Source organism: Diadema antillarum, unplaced genomic scaffold (genome assembly GCF_040938485.1).
Source record: "Diadema antillarum isolate AM-2024a unplaced genomic scaffold, OU_Dant_1.0 seq00000333_RagTag, whole genome shotgun sequence".
NCBI lineage: Eukaryota > Metazoa > Echinodermata > Echinoidea > Diadematoida > Diadematidae > Diadema > Diadema antillarum.
In genome coordinates, this window is record NW_027271349.1 from 1,372,946 (window position 1) to 1,395,418 (window position 22,473).

General features: G+C 38.6%; 1 protein-coding gene across 1 annotated transcript; it reads left to right on the forward strand.

The window, feature by feature from the left end:
* Nucleotides 1-1,478: 1,478 nt before the first annotated feature.
* On the forward strand, nt 1,479-21,768 carry LOC139730765 (ras-related GTP-binding protein A). Its single transcript, XM_071641627.1, has 8 exons — nt 1,479-1,605; nt 5,185-5,284; nt 7,451-7,517; nt 10,254-10,476; nt 11,090-11,308; nt 16,450-16,541; nt 18,272-18,387; nt 19,310-21,768. The coding sequence occupies exons 1-8, from the start codon at nt 1,582-1,584 to the stop codon at nt 19,402-19,404; spliced, it is 936 nt and encodes a 311-aa protein (XP_071497728.1). The 5' UTR covers nt 1,479-1,581; the 3' UTR covers nt 19,405-21,768.
* Nucleotides 21,769-22,473: the final 705 nt, after the last annotated feature.

Here is a 22,473-nt window from a genome sequence, read left to right on the forward strand (position 1 = left end):
TGGGCCCTGCAGTCAGAAAAAATCGAATTGATATCATTGATAAATATACTAAACAACAACGGTCCAAACAAGGATCCTTGTGGCACTCCTCTGGTTAATAATCTTTCATCCGAAAGGGTATTATTGATTGACGTCCTTATTCTCCGGTTCGAGAGATAACTCTCGAACCACTCAAGTTCTATGCCAGTAACCCCCATATTTTCAAGTTTATCACATACACTTAAATTATCACACGGGACATTTCGTTCCAAATGACATTTATTTTGGGGTTATTCGGAACAATAAAGATGTCCTTTCATAATATGGTAATTTTGAACTTCTGGATCCATCAACGATATATTTCGTAGGCTCTGAGGCATTTCATTCTGTTGATGAATGTATCGAACCCAATAACTAAAAGCAGATTGTTCGTAGTTTCGGAAGAAACGGGGTAGCTAACTGATTTGTTGAGTCAGTTTACAGAAATCGTATAATTATCACTGGAAAGTAAATGAAATACAAAGCTGTAGATCAATTTTGGAGAATAGTGAAATAGTGCCCAGGAAAACCAGCCACCTTGATGACATTTCTATTGTTGAGTGTGCAAAGAATATAGGACACGCGAAGAAAATGTCATTTTTGTAAACTGCAAAATGCTGCTAAACACGCAGAAGCGCGCATTAGCCAATTACTTAATTGGAAAGATTTAAAATGCAATTCCCTGCTAAACCTGACAAACAATGTTATGCACAAATCTATATGCGCAAGATGGTTAAGCATTTTTAGTGAGATCATGTTAACACCCGTCCTTTTTCAGTCCGAGGTATTAATAACAAGGAACTTTGAAGAAAAAACTGATTGAAGTTGTTCCGTGCAAGATTATAACCAAATTTCGTACAGGATTTGTACATTACCTTTTGAAATACATCTTAGAATTGTAAAAGCCAAGAACCTTTTCTTTGGTCTCCATAATGATATCAAAGAGCGGTTTGGATTACCAACTTACAGTGACATGACTGTTACGCACTCATTGTCATGCTCTGGAGCCTCCGCATATACGCTTACACCTCCCTGCTAGAACAGATGTTTTAGTGCAGAGATAAAGCTACTCTTCACAAATTTCGAGATGTACGTGCAGAGTTAAAACTACTAATCATAAGTTTGTCTTTGCTCATGCAAAGTTAGACATCTCTGATCAGTAGTTTTTAATTTTGCACTATAGCAAAGAAAAAAAACCCCCTCTGCTCAGTGGCTTCAAACCTCTGGTAAATTTAAAAGGTTTCTCAACTTTTGCAACACATGGCGTTCCATGAGAGCTCGCTAGTACTTGCGCTTTGCGTTTCGGGCACGAGCGAGATCAGTGGTGATGTACTGAGTCTAGTACACTACACACACAACACGCACACCAATGCAAAACCTCGACACTTCATCACTGTGCAAAGGTAGGTCCTACATGTCACATGAATGCCCGATCGACTATAAACTCAGTGCAAGAGTGCTTACTCGACTCGCACTCGTGATACTCACTCGCGGAACACAGTCAACTGAACCTCCACTCCAAAAGTAACACCGTTAGAGCAGGTTCCTGACAACACTGTCATTATGTCCTCCAAAATTAAGAAAAAGGTGAGTGTCATTGCACTGTGGAATTGCGTCATTTGTTTTATAGAACAAAATGTCAAGCTTGTCACTTTGTCTTTGAATTCAGGATTTTTATCATGTAATAATGTATCACATCGATAACCTCCATGCCATTCCATAATGTGGTATGATACTTGGATCGCTCTTCGTGACTTCGCCACTCCGTAACGTTACTGTGTCTAGAATCTAGATAGATCTACCCATTTAGATTCTAGAGAGAGTATCATCATGCCCCATGAGTATCTGAGTAAATTTTATAGTCTAGTAAGACTAGTATCCAGACAATCTCTAGATTTCGTCTATTTCTACTGCTTTGGATTATGTTATAAATGTAGGGACAATCGTCAATACCACCACCAAATCACGGTAGAGTCTACAGTACTCGTGTTGTGATCTCAGATTTTGTGCAGACAGGTTACCGGTCATCGGTGCGGTGTCGCCTCAAACAAAGCGCGTGACTTCCTTTCCACCAGCACCATACTTTCTGGCTGAAGCCTGAAGCTAAGCTTGTAGTTGTGATGACTGATCTTTGACCGACAAGGACATGAAGGATGTCTAACTTAATAAGGCGAAAAACTTCTCATTTATAATAATGACATTTGCTGCGAACTGACCCAGCAAATGTCATTATTATAGACCCTAAATGAGAAGTGTTTTGCCGTAGACATACTTGTCGGTCAACAACAAGACTGATCTGTGCCAAGTCAACGTTGACACGGCACAAATCACGTGATGTCATTAAATCATACTCATAGATGACATGCATGCCAGCTGCCCGAGAAATTAAATTTACTATCAGTGCAATTGGCAATGTTTCTGCTGTGTAGATCATCTAGACTTTATACTAGACTGTATCATGGATCAACGTGAATCTATAAATTATGTTTATGATGTTTGTGATTAATTGTTTTTTCTTTTGTCACATCTTGGGCGTAAAGTAATTGTCGCAGTTTGTGGCCATGCGCCTGTTCACAGCAGGTAGGCAATACAACATATTCGGTAATACATGTACAGTATCAGTAAAGGAAACCTGCTCACACATGAGGGGTGCAGGCTGCAGCCGCTCCCTCTTATAAAGGATCCCTCCGCCTCATGAGCACCCTGGCCATGCTCATCATGAGGCCTCCTGGGGCGGGGGGGGGGGGGGGGGGGGGGGGACGTGCTCATGGAGCCCCTGGTTCAATTCTCATCCATCTCATCTGACATATAAATTGTCGCAGCTTCGCACACCATGATTTTTTGTTAAACACACATGTCCACTTTCCATGATGAAAAGAAGAAAAAATTCTGTCTGCATTTTTTGACAAAAATTAAGTTTTAATCAACTGATGTGCAGCGACTAATCAAAATAGGTGCCAGCGGGTTCGCTCAATGCAGGGCTGCTGCACCTATGTATCAACTCGCGGCCTGATTTGACTCAAAATCTGTGATACTTTTTTCTGCGGAGGACCCTCTCCTCGCGCAAATCAGCTCCATGAAGCTGTAGTCTGAGGTAATGTTATTAAAGATTTGTGAAGAGGAAAATAAATCAGAACTAACTTGATCTCGTGCATATAACTTTAATACTCCTAATTACTATTTCACACTGAGTGATAGAGTAGGTAGGTACTTGAATTTAATGGCAAATTAACCACTTTGTAAGTATTATTGGTTCACTTTCTTCATGAATTCCGCTGTCCACCAGCCTTTGGGCAAGAGTCCCGTGGCATCCAGCGCAGACAGCGCACAAGCCATGCTGTGTACAGATATCCCCAAATCTCCTCCGGTGCATACGTACATGTATGCAAGCTCGCTCTGAAAATCCCACAGCTTGCATGGCCTGAGTCCTTGCCTCGTACAACATGTAATTTGTGTGTGACTGGCTATGACCTACATATTTTGTAGATTAGTAAGCCATTAAACTGTCACATTTTTATGGCTCCGCCACAAAACGTAGCAGGATGCATTATTTTTTGGGTTGTCCGTCCGTCCATCCATAATCACTTTTGTGGACAGCATACATGTACATCAGGTGAGCGCGAGACCCCTGCATCTCTTCATCTTTTTCAGTGAGATCACTATACATTTCAGTTGTAATCTTGTCAGTTGATGGCCGATAGTCAAGCTGCTCGTATCTCTTGGAATGAAGTGTTTGCACTTGGGCAGTATTCTATAAAATCTGATTTTCTTGCTTACTTCCCATCTATTTGTGCAGCCATAGACGACAAAACTCTTCACTATATATCCTACAAACTTTATACTGATAAAATGTCAATATGTACACTGCAGCACAACTGCTTCGCTATTTACAGACTTCTTTCATGATCCATTGTAAGCACTAGCAGTACATGTACTCATCTGCCTGGTCGGCTTGAATTCTTGATTCATATGAGATGAGACGTAATGTCTATGTGCATGCCCCCCCCCCCCCTCCCATTTTTTTCCCCTCAGCGAATTGAGCCATCAGTTAATTGTGACATCATTGGAGCCTGGATTGTCCATTGTGATTTGTGAGAGAGCCATGAAGCACAGCTTCATAGTACCCTAAGACTTGAGGTGTGAGTTTCTTAAAGGACAAGTTCACCTTCATAAACATAAGGATTGAGAGAATGTAGCAATATTAGTAGAACACATCATTGAAAGTTTGAGGAAAATCAGACAACCCGTTCAAAAGTTATTTAGAAAGAGGCAAGTCAAGTGCTCTTTTATTATGCGAAAAAAGTGAAAATATGTTGAATTTTCTTTTACATTTTCTTTATACTGTTGTACGCATATGACTCACAAGCTGTAGTAGTCTCCTCATCCAGCGGTTCCAACACAAAAATTTAAAAAATTCATAACTTCTGCATCGATTGTCCAATTTTCCTCAAACTTTCACTGATGTGTTCTACTAATATTGTTGCATTTTCTCAGTCCTTATGTTTATGAAGGTGAACTTGTCCTTTAAGTTTTTGTCTCCCTCTACAAGTGACATTCATAAGACTGCAACTGCTGATCTATGATTGTTAAAAAACATGCAGGAAAAAGGAACCAGTGGGATTCGAACCTGTCATCTACTGCTTTCAGGGCAGCAACACTACCACCAGGCTATCTCTGGTTGCTGGCAGTGACGTGATGAACTTGGAACAAATACCCAAGCTCTGAAATTACAAAATGACATTGATACATATGTATTGAGAGACAAAGCCTATCAAATGAAGGCAAGATATTATTAAGCAGAAGGAGACAAAACTCACACCTCAACCTTCACCCCTCTCTTGCTTTCACCCTAAGACTTGTCATACATACACCATTTTATCTGTAGCAAGATACGTTTTCAGAAAAAAAAAAATACTGTACTTCTATAGATCTTCACCACATGTTTTTGTGTTGATATGTGAAATGAATATGGTCAAGCTTAGACACACATTAATATTTTGTTGTAAATGCAGGATTTCCAATCACATGTCTACAGTGAAAAAAAAAATATTAAGTGTGAAAAGATTGCATTACTCTTAAAACAGGCATGTAGCTTTCTGGAGTATTTTTCTCTATCTTTTCTCTGTGTTTAACTCTGTGTTTACTCATCTTTTTGTTACGATGCAGGTGTTGCTAATGGGCAAGAGTGGGTCAGGCAAGACCAGCATGCGGTCAATCATCTTTGCCAACTACATTGCCAGGGATACAAGGAGATTGGGGGCTACAAGTAAGATACAAATTGTACCAACTTTAGTGTCTAAGCCTTCGGGTTCGTATAGTATTGGTTGAGACCTAACTTCAGGTTTCTAACATTTTTTGACCAATGAGATATTGAGAAACCTCTTATGAAAAATGAAAGAGCATGTAATTCCAAGACTGATTCAACACTTATTTGATGAAAATTGGTTTTGAAATGGCCGATATATTTAGAATAGAACAATCCTAATAAAAGGTGGAACCAACCTGTTATTCGGATTACCTTGTTTTACTTTGTTTGGATGTCTCAGCAATTCCAAAACTGATTTTCATCTAAGAAACTTTGAATTCTTCATATAAGGATATGCTCAGTATTGTTTCATTTGTAAGTGGTTTCTTGGTATCTCACAAAAATCTAAGCCCAATATAGAACAAAACTGTATATTTTATGTTGAACGTCATCTCTGTGTTTCTGTCTAGTATAGTAAAGACTCATGTCCAGACAATTTATAGTACCAGCATCTGTGGGAAGAGTCTGCGGACATGCCCCCTAAACAGTTTTATATTACACATTGAAACTGAAACAATGGGTGATTTCAAGTTCGGTGCTAGTGCTAGTGCTAGCCCCCGATTCAGCTCCAACACCGACGGTCAGATTAACGAAGCGATACCGATCAAAATTATCGATCACCCCCACTAGCTGTTGGTATCACAGCACCGTGAGGTCCGCGGGAATTGTGCGACAAAAAAAGTGATGGCGCATGGTTAAAGTCAAATGTCAAAAGATGTAGCAATGACTGCTTAGGTTTAGACACATAATGAGGAAGACTAATTAAAATGCCACAAATTTCATCCGTTCTTTAGAACACAATAACATTGTATCTTTATTTTGCTCCCAGGCTCAGATTTGATACAGGTTGTAGCCATGTCTGGAGTGTTCGTGTTCTTTACGTGGGCTGCCACTTCATTAGCATAGACTTTGCACATAAAACATGCATCTATTATGGAAGTGAATACGGGTCTTGCACGGCAACGCTAACACCAGCACCGAACATGAAATTAAGAAAATGACAATCCCTAGGGGCTAGTGTTAGTCAATGGGGAAAAAAGCATGTACAGCATTGTAAATCACGAACACAAATGGGGGAGCTCGGTTCAGCAGACGACATTCAACACCGAGCCCAGCACTAGCAACCGGAAATACGTCATAATTTTGAGGTCGACTCCCAACACCGACGTGATTTCAAGTTCGGTTTTATCGCCGGTGCTAGTGCTGAGATAGCACTAGGCGCTAGCACCGAACTTGAAATCACCCAATGGATCCATTGATAGGACTTTATTGTGCAATGCCTCAGTGTGTGACACTGAACTGTGCTGCACAATGTAAATACCTCAATCACACCTTTGCACATTTGACTTGCGTTTTGCTGCATATTGCCTGAAAGCAGACATACTCTATACACAGATTGGCACACATGCCTGCACTAATTGCTCAATGGTTATAAAATCATCCCAACTATTAAGAGTGGCTTAGGACAGGCAAATTGATGCAATCATGACAAAATATGAGGCCTAAATGAAGACTAAAGCAATCAGACTACAGCTGATTTATAACCATCCACATGAAATCAAGAGCTCTCCAATTTGTCTCCGGGTTTGAGTCCCACTGGTTCTTTTTTTCCAACATGTTTTTAAATTTACAGATCACAGATAATTTGTAGAGGGAGACAAATTGAAGAAACTTACACCCGAACCTTCACCCTTTGAGTACCGGTAATATCTCTCTTTTCTTCCCATCGTCATGTTTGGAAAGCCCTTGCTGTTGAGCTAGATGTAATGTGGCAACAATTGCAAGCAGTTGCAAGGGCGCAGTGTGGCTTTGAGGTGATACTGTAGCTTCTATGAGCTAGGCATCAAATTGAAACTGAAAATGTGCCAAGGAACAAAGTGGACTTTATGTCACAGAGATTCTTTTTTTTTTTTTTTTAATCATCATTTGATGTGACTAAGAGACTTGCTACTCGGGAATTTGCTGACCAACTGTAATTTTGCTTTTCTATTTGCTAACTCTCTAGCATGAATAAGGAAATCTATGGTACATGTAGCATGCTCAGAATAAAGTAGGCAGTGATTCTATCAGTTGACAAACGACAAGAGCTCACTACTCTCAATGTCACCATTCCTTTGTCTCTACCAGTTGATGTGGAGCACTCTCATGTCAGATTTCTCGGCAACTTGGTTCTTAACTTGTGGGACTGTGGAGGGTAAGTACAGTGGTACCGGTACATTGTAAACTGACAGTAATCTGAAATTGACTTTGTCAGTTGTGGAGCCACAATTATTTTTTCTTCTAATTCTTTACATGCATGATTGATTTATTATACCCCCGCCAAACGAAGTTTGAAGGGGGTATATAGGAATCAGCGGACGGTCGGTCGGGCGGTCGGTCGGGCGGTCGGGCGGTCGGTCCGTTGCAAATCTTGCGTCGCGAACTACTTCCTCAGTTTTCAACGGATTCCCATAAAACTTGGCACAGATGTGTGCCTTGGGTTGTAGATGTGCAAGACGTATTTTTTGACAGTACCCAAAAGTACGTTGCCATGGTAACGGCATATTATGGGCAAAAATGGGTACAAATCTTGCGTCGCGAACTCCTCCCACAGTTTTTGATCAATTTTTATGAAATTAGGTACAGATGTTCATCTGAATATGTTAATGTGCAAGACACATATTACCGCAGTGGCAAAAAGTGCATTGCCATGGTAACGGCATGTTATTGGTAAAATATAGGGCAAAATGCTTCATGGCAAAACTGCTTCATCAGTGTTCTTCCAATTCTCATGGAATTCATATTGAATGTTTGTCTTAGGATATAGGTCAGCATGACACATTTCTTGACAGTGACAAAAAGTATGTTGCCATGGTAACAGCTCACATATTATGAGCCAAAATGATGGAAAATTTTGTGTTGCAAACTACTTCCTCAGTTTTTGCCCAATTTCCATGAAACTTGGTACAGATGTGTGCCTTTGGTTGTAGATGTGCAAGACGCATTTTTCGACAGTACCCGAAAGTACGTTGCCATGGTAACGGCATATTAATGGCAGAAGATCAAGGAAAGATCTTGCAGATTTAACTACTTCCTCAGTTTTTTGACCAAAGCTTAAGAAATGTTGTTTTGACCAAAGCTTATGAAATGTTGTTTGGCGGGGGTATAACCAGTCGCTGTAGCGACATTTCTAGTTATATTTAATATTATTCCTATCCACACCAGCCTGTGCCGTAATGACAGTTAAATTACTTGTAGGACAGCTCCTGCAATAGTAACATGCAGTTACTATATCAAGCAATACTAATACAGATGGAATACATTTATTTTAGTTTCTTTTGCAAAACTTTAGTTCCCTAAATGTATACTATGTCTGTTTTGTAGAGCCTAGATATTGTGCATAATCTCTGTTTTAACTCAGCACTGAGAATGTTTTGTGTTTACTGAATATTCATACAATGCATGTTCATCAAACACTGATATTTTTGTCGCTTCATGGTAAGTTACTATAGACCTTTGAACTGCAGTGTTTTATTGCGATGATTGATTGCAGAATGAACAGTTGTTACTTGATTTATGTTAAACATTGTTTCGTACACCAATAATGTTAATAAAGAAGTGGTGATTATCTTTCTTATGTTATGCAATGTACAGAAATGGCAATGACATAGAATGTGATATTAATGTAATATTGGTGCTACAGTCTATATGTGACTGTGCATCCCAACACCAACAAAGAGTCGCACCCCTTGATTTTACATGAAGACTAAAAGAAACAAAGGTGAAACAGGTCAACCAAGTCAATTTTTAGTTTTCCACATTTTCTGACAGAGCTATTCTTCTTCTGCCTAATTCTTGAGTTTGGGATCATGAAATGAATGGGAAAATGGGTTTTCAGCAGTTTTTTGTAACCCCTTTTTTTGGTAGAATAGTGTGACCAGGTATGTCTTAGAGGCCCCTTTTTATTTCTTGAAAATCATTTGCACACTCTCCACTTTCAACTTTGATAACATTTGAAAGCATAATGCTTCTGCTTTGAAAGTTGGCAGTAATCATGGACAGAATGTGTTGATAGAGCCTGCTCAATTCCAGCTTTCAGTCTAATAATCCCTTCATTGTTGTTGCTACGGTAGTTAACATTTTGTTTTTGATTCCATTCATCACACAGCTAGCACAGCTTGGTCAAGATTTAGCTCTTGAATAGACCCTGTACTTCAGAGCCTGTTTTCTCGGTTCACACTTTTCCAGAGTGTGTGCTTTCTTTACAATATTTAGATAGGTTAGGAGAGTCCATTTGGATTGAGTTATACATCATGTTAATGCTTAAAGTCTGCTTTAATTTTCAGAGTCTGCCCATAACTAAAAATCCATGTCTGGCGACTTTTTGTTGGTTTTGTGGTGCAGGGTCACATATTGTAATGTTGATGTTAGTGTTGGACTCATTATAACGATGATATTATCATTACAGGTATTACAGATGGTATCACTGTGGCAATTGCCAGTGTCATAATTGCAGCTGAAGTTTGCTATTTCCTAATCTGAATTATAGCTGAAGTGTTGTTGATTGAAAGCTATAGTACACAATATACAAGTAGGATGTATCTTTCTGTTTTTGTTTCCATGACTGAAGTTTGAAATCACTTCTTATTTATGAGGCACCAAGTATAACTGCGTAATGACTTGTAGAGATAGACCTACATATGGAGTCTGTGAGGGATACTTGAATACATTTGAAATACACATTTGAAATGCATTTGTATTTCAGTTATGACCACCCACAAAACCATGCATGCAATGCTTTTTAGTTGACTGTGCATCATATTAAGTATCTTGTATCAAGTGAACTATTAATGCCAAACTTATATTAAAATGAATGCTGTTAATTATATAAATTTGTATTACAATTTACACTTGAGTGTCCCAGTAACATTCTGTGGTCTCTTCCCTGTAGACAGGAGGCTTTTATGGAGAACTATTTCACCAGTCAGAAAGATAACATCTTCGCCAATGTGGAAGTACTCATCTATGTGTTTGATGTGGAGAGTCGTGAGCTTGACAAAGACATGCACTACTACCAGTCGTGTCTAGAGGCAATCCTCCAACGATCACCCAATGCCAAAATCTTCTGCCTCATTCACAAGATGGACCTAGTGCAGGAAGATCAACGAGAGCTGGTGAGTGAAGTGAAGAGAGGTGGGGTGTAGGAGGAGCAGGGCTAGAAGGGCTGAATAGTATAAAGGTCAGATCCTGGTCAGTTGCCTGGGCATGAGTTTTGATTAGAGACGGAGACAGAGATGCCATTCCAACAACTTTTTTTTTTCCCCTAGGGGAATTTTTTATTTGAGAGAGAAAGAGAAAGATAAAAATTGGTTCACTGAGGCAGGCTATTCCTGTTGTAGTGTTCATTTCATGTACAATTTGTAGGTTTGACCCACTATGTTCTCAGACTGGTATGTTGCACAGTATTTATTCTTAGAGAAACTCTTGATAATGCAAAATATTCTAAGTGTAGCTTACAATAGATGAATATCGCTCAGATGAAAGTTGTGAAAGAGTGTTTCTTCTTTACTTTGCACTTCGTGGTGTTGGCCCTGATGTTGCATTGCTTCTGCTTGTATGTTTTTAAGATGAAAGGCATAGTGATGTGTACTAATCGATGTATGCTGTTCTTTGAAAGGTTTTCATCAATGTTCAGACATGAATATTCATATTTAATACCCATACCCCCAACTGAATGAGATGCAGACAGTAAAATGAAGTACATGTATTTGTCAATGAATGTATTAGATCTTCAAGGAGCGAGAGGATGACTTAAAGAGACTGTCCAAACCTCTGGACTGTACTTGCTTCAGGACGTCCATCTGGGATGAGACTCTGTACCAGGCCTGGTCCTCCATTGTATACCTCCTCATTCCCAATGTCGAGCAGCTCAAGACCAACCTCATCAACTTTGCTGACATTATTGATGCAGATGAAGTGCTGCTTTTTGAGAGGGCCACTTTTCTAGTGAGTATATAACATCTTTACAGTTCTTGATGTCATTAGTTACCATTGTCAGTTGACAATTATGAATTTTATTTGATGTTTTGGCGATCTAATAGAAAAGTGCAGGCTTCAAAGATAGTATTATGATATGGGTTACGGGATCACATAGCTTTGTTACCTCCTGACATGAGAAATTGAGAGTGATTGCAAGTCTTGTTTAATAAACATTGAAGGAATCAGAATGGTTAGAGCAGGCTGTGGTAAGCAGCAGTATGGTGCACACATGATCAGCCCTCTGCTCATATACCCTCACCAATCTTTGTGTGTGTTTTTGTGTGTTTATAATAGCTATTGCAGTCAAGTAGCAAAATTTGCTCAGAACAAGTCCATGTACTGTCTCTATGACAGTCTGCCATACATCAGGGCTGCACACTAACCCATTTTTTCTGCCGGTCCAACCTGTCTCTGTCGGACCGGTAAATGCCCCGTTTTACCATTTTTTGCCGGTCCGAACAGAAAATTTACCGGTCAACAACAACAACCTAAAAAAACATTAAATGACTTGCAAACTTATTTTCTTGTTTTTTATGGACGTACCCCCCCCCCCCCCCCACCCATGTACATTTTACAGATTAATTTTTTTTTTTCAAACTTGCATTATTTATTGCACAAAAAAAGATAGGAAAAAATAGAATGTTTGTTTGTGAATTACAGTGTAAAATGATAATGAACAACATCAGATTGTATCAAATGCGTTTGTGACTTTTTCTAAACATCGGCACACGAACTTGCTGAGTAACCTGCTCTTGGTGGTCAGTTGGATTGCGACGATTTAATGAATTATTTTAGCTGTGATATTTTCTGATGCACGCGCTACAAGGGGTTCTTTATTTTTCTCCCGATAATCTACAGTATTCGCATTTGTGCATGCGTTCTTGAAAGGTACACGACATGCAGGGCCGAATTCGCGATCCTTTTTGCGCCCATTTCCACCTCAAATATTAGCGAGATTGTGACGATTTCATGATTACTTCGGATGTAATAATTTCTGATGCAAGCGCCAAAAGAGGTTGAAAATGTGTCCTTTATTTTTTCCCGACAAACTCTTCGAATTTCGTAAGTGCGTTCTTAAAAAGATGCACCACATGGCCGAATTCATGATACTTTTTTCGCCTATTTCTACCTCAAATATCAGCGGGATTGATTACGATTTCATAAATTACTTTGGCTGTAATCTTTTATGATGCACGCGCCAAAAGGGGTTGAAAATGTGTCCTTTATTTTTTCCCAATAAACTCTTCGAATTTCGTAAGTGCGTTCTTACAGATGTTCCACACAGCCGAATTCATGATACTTTTTGCGCCTATTTCTACCTCAAATATCAGCGGAATTGTGGCGATTTCACGTATTACTTCGGATGTAACTTTTTGTGATGCACGCACCGGCAAGAATGGTTGAAAATGCGTTCTTTATTTTTCTCCCCATAATCTCTTCGCATTCCGTACATGCGTTCTACGACACGGCCGAATTCACGATCATTTTTTCTATCATTTCTATCTCAAATATCAGCGGGATTGCGATGATTTCATGAATAACTTCGGCAGTAATCTTTTATGATAAACGCGCCAAAATGGGTTGAAAATGTGTCCTTTATTTTTCCCGAATAACTCTTCGCATTTCGTAATGCGTTCTAAAAAGATATACGACACGGCCAAAAATCATGATTCTTTTTGCGCCTATTGTTTCCTCAAACTTCAACGGGATTGCGATGATTTCATGAATTATTATTCGGCCGTAATCTTTATGATGCACGGGCCAAAAGGGGTTGAAAATGTGTCCTGTATTTTTCTCCCAATAATCTCTTCGCATTTCGTACATGCGTATACGACACGGCCGAATTCACGATCCTTTTATCGCCTATTTCTACATTAAATATCAGACGAATTGTGGCAATTTCATGAATTACTTCAGATGTAATCTTTTGTGATGCACGCACCAGCTAGAATGGTTGAAAATGCGTTCTTTATTTTTCTCCCCATAATCTCTTCGCATTCCGTACATGCGTTCTTGAAAGGTATACGACATGGCCGAATTCACGATCCTTTTTGCGCCTATTTCTATATACCTCAAATATCAGCGGGATTGCGATGAGTTCATGTATGACTTCGGATGCAATCTTTTATGATACACGCGCCAAAAGGGGTTGAAAATGTGTCCTTTATTTTTCCCCGATAAACTCTTCGCATTTTGTAAATGCGTTCTTAAAAGATACACGACACGGCCAAAAATCATGATTCTTTTGCGCCTATCGTTTCCTCAAACTTCAACGGGATTGAGATGATTTTATGAATTATCACTCGGCTCTATAATCTTTATGATGCACGGGCCAAAAGGGGTTGAAAATGTGTCCTGCATTTTTCACCCAATAATCACTTCGCATTGCGTACATGCCTATACGTCACGGCCGAATTCACGGTCCTTTTAGCGCCTATTTCTACATCAAATATCAGCGGGATTGCGATATGTCATTAATCATTTCGGCTGTAATCTTTTGTGATACATTCACCAGAAGGGTTGAAAATGCGTTCTTTATTTTTCTCCCGATAATTTCTTCGTATTTGGCGTTTTCAAAACTATAAATTGCATGCAGGGCCGAATTCGATATTCTTTTTGCGCCTATTACTGTTTACTCAAATTCCAACAGGATTGCGAAATTTTCATGAATTACTATTCGGCTGTAATTTATATGATGCAAGCGCCAAAAGGGGTGAAAATGTGTCCTTTATTTTTCTCCCACTAATCTTTTCCCATTTCGTACATGCGTTCTTATCTATACAAGGTATACGACACGGCCGAATTCACGATCCTTTTTGCGCCTATTTCTACCTCAAATATCAGCGGGATTGTGGCGATTTCATGAATTACTTCGGATGTAATCTTTTGTAATACACGCACTCAGAAGGGTAAAAATGTCTTTTTTTATTTTTCTCCCGATAATCTCGTCGCATTTGTGTGTGCGTTTTTGATAACCAAGACGGCATGCAGGACTGAATTCAAGATCCTTTTTTTGCGCCTATTATTTCCTCAAATTTCAACGGGATGGCGTTGATTTCATGAATTGTTATTCGGCTGTAATCGTTTATGATGCACTCACCAAAATGTGTCCTTTATTTTTTTTTTCTTTCTCTCCTCTATAATCTCTTCGCATTTCGTACAAATCTTTTGGAAGATACGACGCGGCCGGTTGAATTCATGATCCTTTTTGGGACGATTTCTACCTGAAATATGTAAGCGGGACTGCCATGATTTCATGATTTTTTTTTCTCCCTAGTATTATCTCTTCACATTTTGTGCATGCGTTCTTAAAAAGTACACGGAAGGGCCGATTTCGTGATCCTTTTTGCGCCTATCTTCGTTATGAGAACATTCTGAGCGAATGAAAATATTAATTTGTGAAATGACTGCTCAAAATGAAAATAAACGCAATCAGATCCATTTACTGTATCGCTGAATATCGAGTGTTTTTTTACTTTTTCTAAAAATCGACACAAGTAAATTAGTTCTAACATAACTGCCACGCTGCTGCGAAGCCGGGATCGGATCGATCTTGCGTTAAAAAACTCATGAGTAAAATGACCCAGAAATGCGTGCGCTTCTTTCAATGCTTCTTGTCTGGCATGACCGCCGATCGAAAGCAAACAAGAAGCAGTTACACTGTACATGCTTTGCATCGTTTGCTTTGCATGTATTGCATTGCATGGCAGTGTGTGAGCAGCGCCAAATGCGCAAGCGAGCGCGAAGTAACTGGTCGACTGCCAGTGCTCAAAACTATGTTTACTGTACAAATTGCACCGGTAGACATAAACGAAAACTTGCGTAAAACTTGTTGAACAGTGCGATATCTTGCATTCTGTTTCTCCCTGATCGGGGCTGCTCTTTTCCTTTCTACTGACCCCACCAATGCTTTTTTTTTTTTTACTGGTCATGTCGGACCGGTAACTTGTGGATTTCCTGAAAAGTTACCGGTCCGACAGTGACTTTTACCGGTCTTTGACCGTCGGACCGGCGTCAGTGTGCAGCCCTGCATACATGTATACATGCTTTCCTCACCTTCTCTTTGATCTCAGACATGATTAGCTCACCTTCATCTGGCAAAATCATGAGAAGAGATACAATGTACAGTGTATGTGCCACATTTTGACTTGCAGATCTGAACCAAAGTCACATTGAGAGCCCTGGCTGCATTTTGCCTTCTTCCATTTTCATCCTTCTCTCAATTTAGTGCCTTTGTTGTTGTTTTTAAAATTCCTCTTTAGATAATTAGACCTGTGCTCTTATGTGGGTCAGATTCATCAGTGCAACAAAAAGAATGGTTTGGGTGCGAATAAAAACATGATGGGGGTCCGCCTAGATTAAGAGTCTTGCCACCAAACGTTGGCAGAAGACTGAAATGGTTGTTTTCGTGAAGATATTGTATCGGGAGGGAGAGCATTCCAGATCCTGACAGTCCGAGGGGAGAAAGATGGGCAATGGTATTCCATGGTGGTATTAAACTCGTAACTGGTAGCACTGATGATGGATATGTTGTGTGGCTTGCTGTGCTGTAGTAGTATTTTGACCTACATTGAGGTTAGCCAGATTGTGATGTATTTTAACCAGTTGAGGATGAGTTCCGAGTGTGCTCAGGTATGTGTCTATGGAAACATGTGTTGTAGCAAAATCAGTCCATCCTCAACAGCTTATAGAGCAGAAGGAGGCTTTTAGCATCTCACGTCTTTGTTGCAGGGAGGGGCATTGAAGCTCACGGAGTCTGTCTGCCAACTCTTGCCAGTCCTGCTCAAATATAAGTCTCAAGAATCAGCTGTATATAAACAATTATTCTCCCAGTGGACCACCAACCCTCTAAATAAGGTTGACATGGGCAAATTATCAATTTTTGAGAAGAATTTGATGGCACAATGTAGGTAACGAAGAAAAAACAAATCTATACTTTCTCATACATCACTTCATGTTCTGTTGAGATAAGCAGTGACCACTTAAGTGAATTTACTGTATCCAAGGTGCTTGACCTGCAACCCATTACATATGAGATACACCCCCCCCCCCCAAATTGACTGATCAGTGCTAGATGTCTGTGTTTTGTTCTTGTGCCATTGCTATAGGTGATATCTCACTGCCAGAGAAGAGAACACAGAGATGTGCACAGGTTCGAGAAGATCAGTAATATCATCAAGCAGTTCAAGCTTAGCTGCAGGTAAGGTTGCTGTTCAGACTTAAAAGGTTGTTTGTTGTGTGTGTGTGTGTGTGTGTGTGTGTGTGTGTGTGTGTGTTTGTGTTTGTTTTTGTTTTCTTTTTGTAGCTGTTCAGTCATTTTTGATCCACCCTGTAGGGTCCACTACAAAACTCTCAGTGGGTGGTGGTCCCAATTTAGCAACTAATGGGATGAACAAGTTGGGGTTACCAAGTCAAAATTTGATATATTCAACCTCTCCTCAAAATTCAAACTTGACAGGAATTTTTGTTGGGTTCAGGGTGATAAGATTTATTCAAATTGTACAGACCACTCCAGTGGCAGGGGAAAATGTGTTGGGACTCAAACATGATCATCATTTCTAGATCTTGGAGGTGCTGTATAAAAACCAGGTTGTACTGATTGTAGATCCCTGAAGATTCTTAAAAAAAAAATAATAATGACAGTGTCAATGGTAGTACAGTTGAACTCTTATGGAAGTAACACTTTGGATAGGGGGCTATGTGTGTATCCCTCGTCATGAGAAAGATAACACTCCATTTACTTATAGCTACTCTATTGGTGGCCCCAGTGATGGAAGTAATGCTTCCATCCTTTTCTTCAAAATAAATTCTAGTGATACATTATATTTGGCATTAGTCATTCTCAGATGCAGGGAATGCAGAGTAATTCAGTGGTAGGTTTGGTCATAATTGAGGCTTTTGGTTAAGGCTACTTGTAGAGGGCTAAAGCTATGTAGCTTTAAATTATTCATCTGTCCAGCAATTAAGAATATTGTTGTCATATTGTGCATGGCTATCTTTGTAAGTAAAGAATAATGCCCTGGCACATTTCAATTTTAGCAGCACCTTGATGAGATTTATGTATTTTCTTAGTTCAGATGAGCATCGACTCTACGGACATGTAGATATTCATTAGAACCAGAAGGATACAGTTGGATTATGACCACAATATATATCGTGTAGTGAAGAAAAACCAATAAGTGATATTCATTTAATATGTTCTAAATGATACAGTGTATATCAACTTCTCAATCAGTTCAGTGTACACTTTAGGGCTTTAATCTCACAGTAGATTTTGAACAAGAGTTCATAATGCTGAAATGTATGTATCATACATAGCATTTTTGTATATTTACCCTGTTTATTTTCAGTTGAGCACATTTGTGAAATGTTATATTGCTCTGCTTCACCTCTGTCAATTGAGTATATGAATATAAGAACGACCCAAGTCCAATTTTTGGCCAAATTCAGTTTGACATGGGAAATTGTAGCTTACGCATGGACTCATCTTGTGTGTAAAAGATAAATCCTAATTACCCCCGGAAGTGCCTGAAATAAATGAGTTAAATCTTATATGAATGTAAGAATGAAGGACTTGGGTCATTCTTACATTCATATTATAGCGCCCTCTCACGTCCTTCTCTCATCTCTATAGCAGAATATCATGTATATGAATCAAAGAACGACCCAAGTCCATATGAATCAAAGAACGACCCAAGTCCATCACACAAAATGGCCTCTCCCCAATTAATGTTAATGTTGATTGTCATAATGATATATGTTCTAATTTGTATATACAATGTTGCCTTCCCATCACAGTTAAATAGAATATTATTGGACAAACAAAAAAGATATGAAGTTTTTTTTAGTTTACTCGAAATGGTCTTCCATGGACTTGGGTCGTTCTTATATTCATATACTCAATTTCTTCTTGTGTCGATATTTGCTCAGCAAACTGGCAGCATCATTTCAAAGTATGGAAGTCAGGAATTCCAGTTTTGCAGCCTTCATTGATGTCTTCACACAGAACACTTATGTCATGGTCATCATGTCAGACTTATCAATACGTGAGTTGGAGCTTTCTGTCTTTATCATCGGAGACGGCAAAGAGACTCTAATATCTGGAAATAAAATTAACTGGGAGAGTTCCATGATGTATCTCAATATCAGAGATTCATCTGTGTTCATGAAAATGATTATTGATCACAATCACATGCAATTCAGATGAAGTGATAATATTATTGCCCCACAAGTTTGTCCTGCACAAAAACCCTCACAGGATTGCATTTTGTATGCCTCTGTTTCTTTAGTGTGACATCCATGATGTTTGGAGATTGTCAATTTTAATAGTGCAGATTTAATTCTCAGAAAAACCCCGTGATGCTTTTCTTTGAGTTTGGCTCTTATACATTCATGAGGTGTGAATATGTTGATAAGATTTGTCCAAATCCCTCAAAGTCAAAGATCACTGGACATTCCTTACTTTGGCTGGACATGTCATTAACTTTGGCTGGACATGTCTCTTTCCAGCCAAAAATATCCAGTGATATGATTTTTTGAGTGGGAGGCTTCCTGCAATAAATATGGATATAAAAATTGTTGTCGGCTATTACAATATATGTAACATACAAGCATCTCCATTTTTGTAAGCATTATATTCCTTGAAATCTCCTTGATTTTATGGGTGAATAGTTGCTGCTCAGAAGCGTAATGATGTATTAACCACTAAAAAGTGTTGTCACAGCCTCATTCCACTGATGACCTGAAATGTAGATTTAAAGACAATCTTGCAATTGTTTTATTCGAAAAAGTCATCAAGAAAACTAACTGGATTTATAGTTGCCTTCAAATTAAACTTGAAGAGCCAAGACGGCCTTGAAATATAATAAAATTCCTCATTACTCATAATTCACTTTTTATGAGTCTATTTATTTGTTTGTGAAACAACCCTCTCTACTCTCTCTTCTCTCTCTTTCCATGTCTGTCTAGCTCCCGCCACGACCCTCATCAATATCAAGAATGCAAGGAAACACTTTGAAAAACTGGAGAGGGTGAACAAGAATCCAAATCCAATGGTGCGCTAGGTGTGAGCAAGGAGCAAGGAGGCATGTCCTGATTTGTAACAAATGTTTCAAGATGCTAAATCACTGACTTAAACATCTTGATGAGCGCAATTTTTCCTTGTAGAGAATCTGTATATGCCAGCTGTTCATAGCTATTTTGAAAGATATGAGCATATTCTGATGGAACTCCATCATTTATGAAGTTTCTCTAACACCAGGCCAGAAACATGTGAAGTGTAGATTACAGACCCCAACAGTAACTCCTCACAGTTTACCGGTAGCTTATTATTATTATTTTTTTTTTGTCTGTACCAAATGATTTGAAAAACATTTCAATAAAAACAATGCAGACATGGAGGTATTTTCTAGGAGGACTATAAAGTCAATGTTTGGTGATATCTACAGACATAGGGGATCATGTTACTCAACAGTTGCCAGGCACAGGAATGCTTTGGTATAAAGGCCTGGCACCATGACTACATCTGTGTTTATATCACACATGCAAACTTAGATGAATTATTGTCTTTATCAGACCTGACACCATGAAGGTTTTGGTATAATGTATCAATCCCAGCAGCATAAATGTTGATTTCCATTCAGTAAAGATCAAACTCAAGTGTGGATATGATCCAGTGGGGATATATGTATATATATTACTGTTATTATTATTTGAAATCACTGTAACACCTTTCGCACAATATATTAGAAGTTACATGTTCTCCCCGAATTCTGCTTGGTTATGAAGAGAAGGCAAAGAAGATCTCTTAGTACCTTAGTACCTCACTACTTGCCATAAGACCAGTGGTTTCAAGACGAATCATGGTGTAGGTGAAATTTCTAAAGTTTGATATATTGAAATGTGTGCATAGTCTGACATAATGTATTAACTTCTTAAAATTTGTTTATTTCAGCCAAATTACTTTGTTTCAGTGTACCATGACACCTGCCCTTCATAATGTGAGTTGATCACTGTTTGATGTAGTGATGAATAGTTTTAAGGCCATGACCAGCAGATGATGGGATATCTAAAGCTTTTGAAATGATTTAGCATTAGAATTAGTCATCATACTAAATAATCATTAGTGAGCTAGTGTTCTGTAGTAAAATATTGATGAATGAAAATCAGTTGATTCTATCAGTTACTAAAAATGCAATTGTGACCAGAGTATGATTTTCAACTTGGCCAATATTTGACTACAAATATGTCTTGAAAACACAAATATTTTGGTTTGAAATTTTGACTTTTACTTTCAGGCAAAAAAGTGAAATATGCAACTTTGACTTATGCAGCATTGGTTGTATCTCTCTTGATTGGTTTTATGATACTGGATAACTGTCAAGATATAACAGCATGATTGTGTACACTTTAATGAAAGGTGATTAGTATCAGAAGTCCACATACCCTGATTTGCATTATGGCTCCAATGATCTTCTGACATATGATAGTAACTCATCCTCCAGTACCAACACATATTAATTCCTTTATACAAATTCAGGCAAAATCATAGTTTGGTTGTCTTTCTGTTCCATATATGAGAGATTTTATGCAAGCAGAGTACTGAGCAGAGTACTATCCTGTTATCAAAATGACTGTTAGATGGTTCCTATGAAGTTTTTTGTCACATGACATATTAATGATTTCAAACAGTTGCTGTATGTTTGTGATTAATTTTGATGAGATTTTCTTCAGTTATTTTTTTCTCACGAATATCAATTTCACTTGCATGTGTTTTACTCCAAACAATATGCTTTGTAGGGTACAGTCTTCTAAGAATTAAGATTTTCTTAGGAAGCAGTGATTAATGATGTAAAAGGTATCACTGTGAGACTGTACAGAATGTCCCAGTATCTTCAGATATTCCAGTAGTTATGTTGTCATTAAGCTTAATGTGTGACCTTCATACACATATAAGTTTGTGTACTAAGACTTGTTAACATTAGTACCACAATCATTTTAATAACAGGATTAAGAAATTAGAATGAGAGGAATGTATTCTTAGTGATGCCTATTATGTAGGTGAATGTTCGTTAAAAGTTTAAACGTATGGAGGTTCTTATGGTCTACATTACACTTCAGTGTTCATATCAAATTTTTAATTTTAAGTGCAATGTCTTCAAAAAGAGGTAAAAGTTCTATAGATTGAAATGCTCAATATTCTGCTTTCATTCTGCTTGAACTGCTAGAAGCAAGGGCTTTATTTTTCAAATTGACAGCCCATTGCATACTTTAAAGTGCTCTTTTTGGTTTGTATAGTTTGTAGCTACTCTATAACACCTGCAGAAATCCAATTCCATCTTGTAAAACAGTCGTGTAGTGTTGTGTAGGCCATGTGTGGAATAGTTAACTTTTAGTAGGACTGATAAAAAATGTTATACGGAATTATTTTTTGTTTTAACCCTAACTAGGCCGGGGGGGGGGGGGGGGGGGGGGGGGAGGCCTCCGAGGCCCCCCCCTCAACGTTCCGCACGACGTATCGCTAACGCGAAAAGCTATCGCCGTGACGTTTCATGACTTTTTTTCTATCGAGTCTTCCGCATCTTTTGACACCAAATTTGCGATGCCCGGGCGCGCGGTTCCGAAGTTGCGCATAAATATGTACGTGCATGTCAGACCAAAAATTGCTCAAAAACGTGAATTCGTGTACAATTTCCATGCAAACTGTGCTTACAGGCAAATTTCATAAAAGCATTACTGTAAAAGTGGAAATTTTCGCGGTGTTGAAATTTTTGCGCATTTCGCGCAACGAGAGGCTCGCCCAAAAATAAAAGCACACAAATATTTTTGCATGCCATATGTTCCAGTACTTGATGTCTTGATTCCGCAGAATTAAAAACATGCGAAAGTCTTCTGACACGGCCAAGTGCGAAAAATTGTGAAAATATCCACTTTTACAGTATTACTGTGGGGTTTTATTGATTAATATCAATTAATAAAATATTTCCTTGTTCAGAACAATGTCGCGGACAAGTTTCATCAAAAAAACAATGACATACATAAAGTTGAAAAAACAAGAAATACATAAATTCAAAAAGCAATAAAATACTTAAGAAATTTTTTTGATGGCACAATTTCTTTCACTTATATTTGCT

Excerpts from the sequence above, each read along its gene's own strand:
- LOC139730765 (XM_071641627.1), top strand. The coding sequence starts at position 1,582 with ATGTCCTCCAAAATTAAGAAAAAG. Across the intron at positions 7,518-10,253 it reads AACTTGTGGGACTGTGGAGG|ACAGGAGGCTTTTATGGAGA; the intron begins GTAAGTACAGTG and ends TCTTCCCTGTAG. Across the intron at positions 18,388-19,309 it reads CATGTCAGACTTATCAATAC|CTCCCGCCACGACCCTCATC; the intron begins GTGAGTTGGAGC and ends ATGTCTGTCTAG.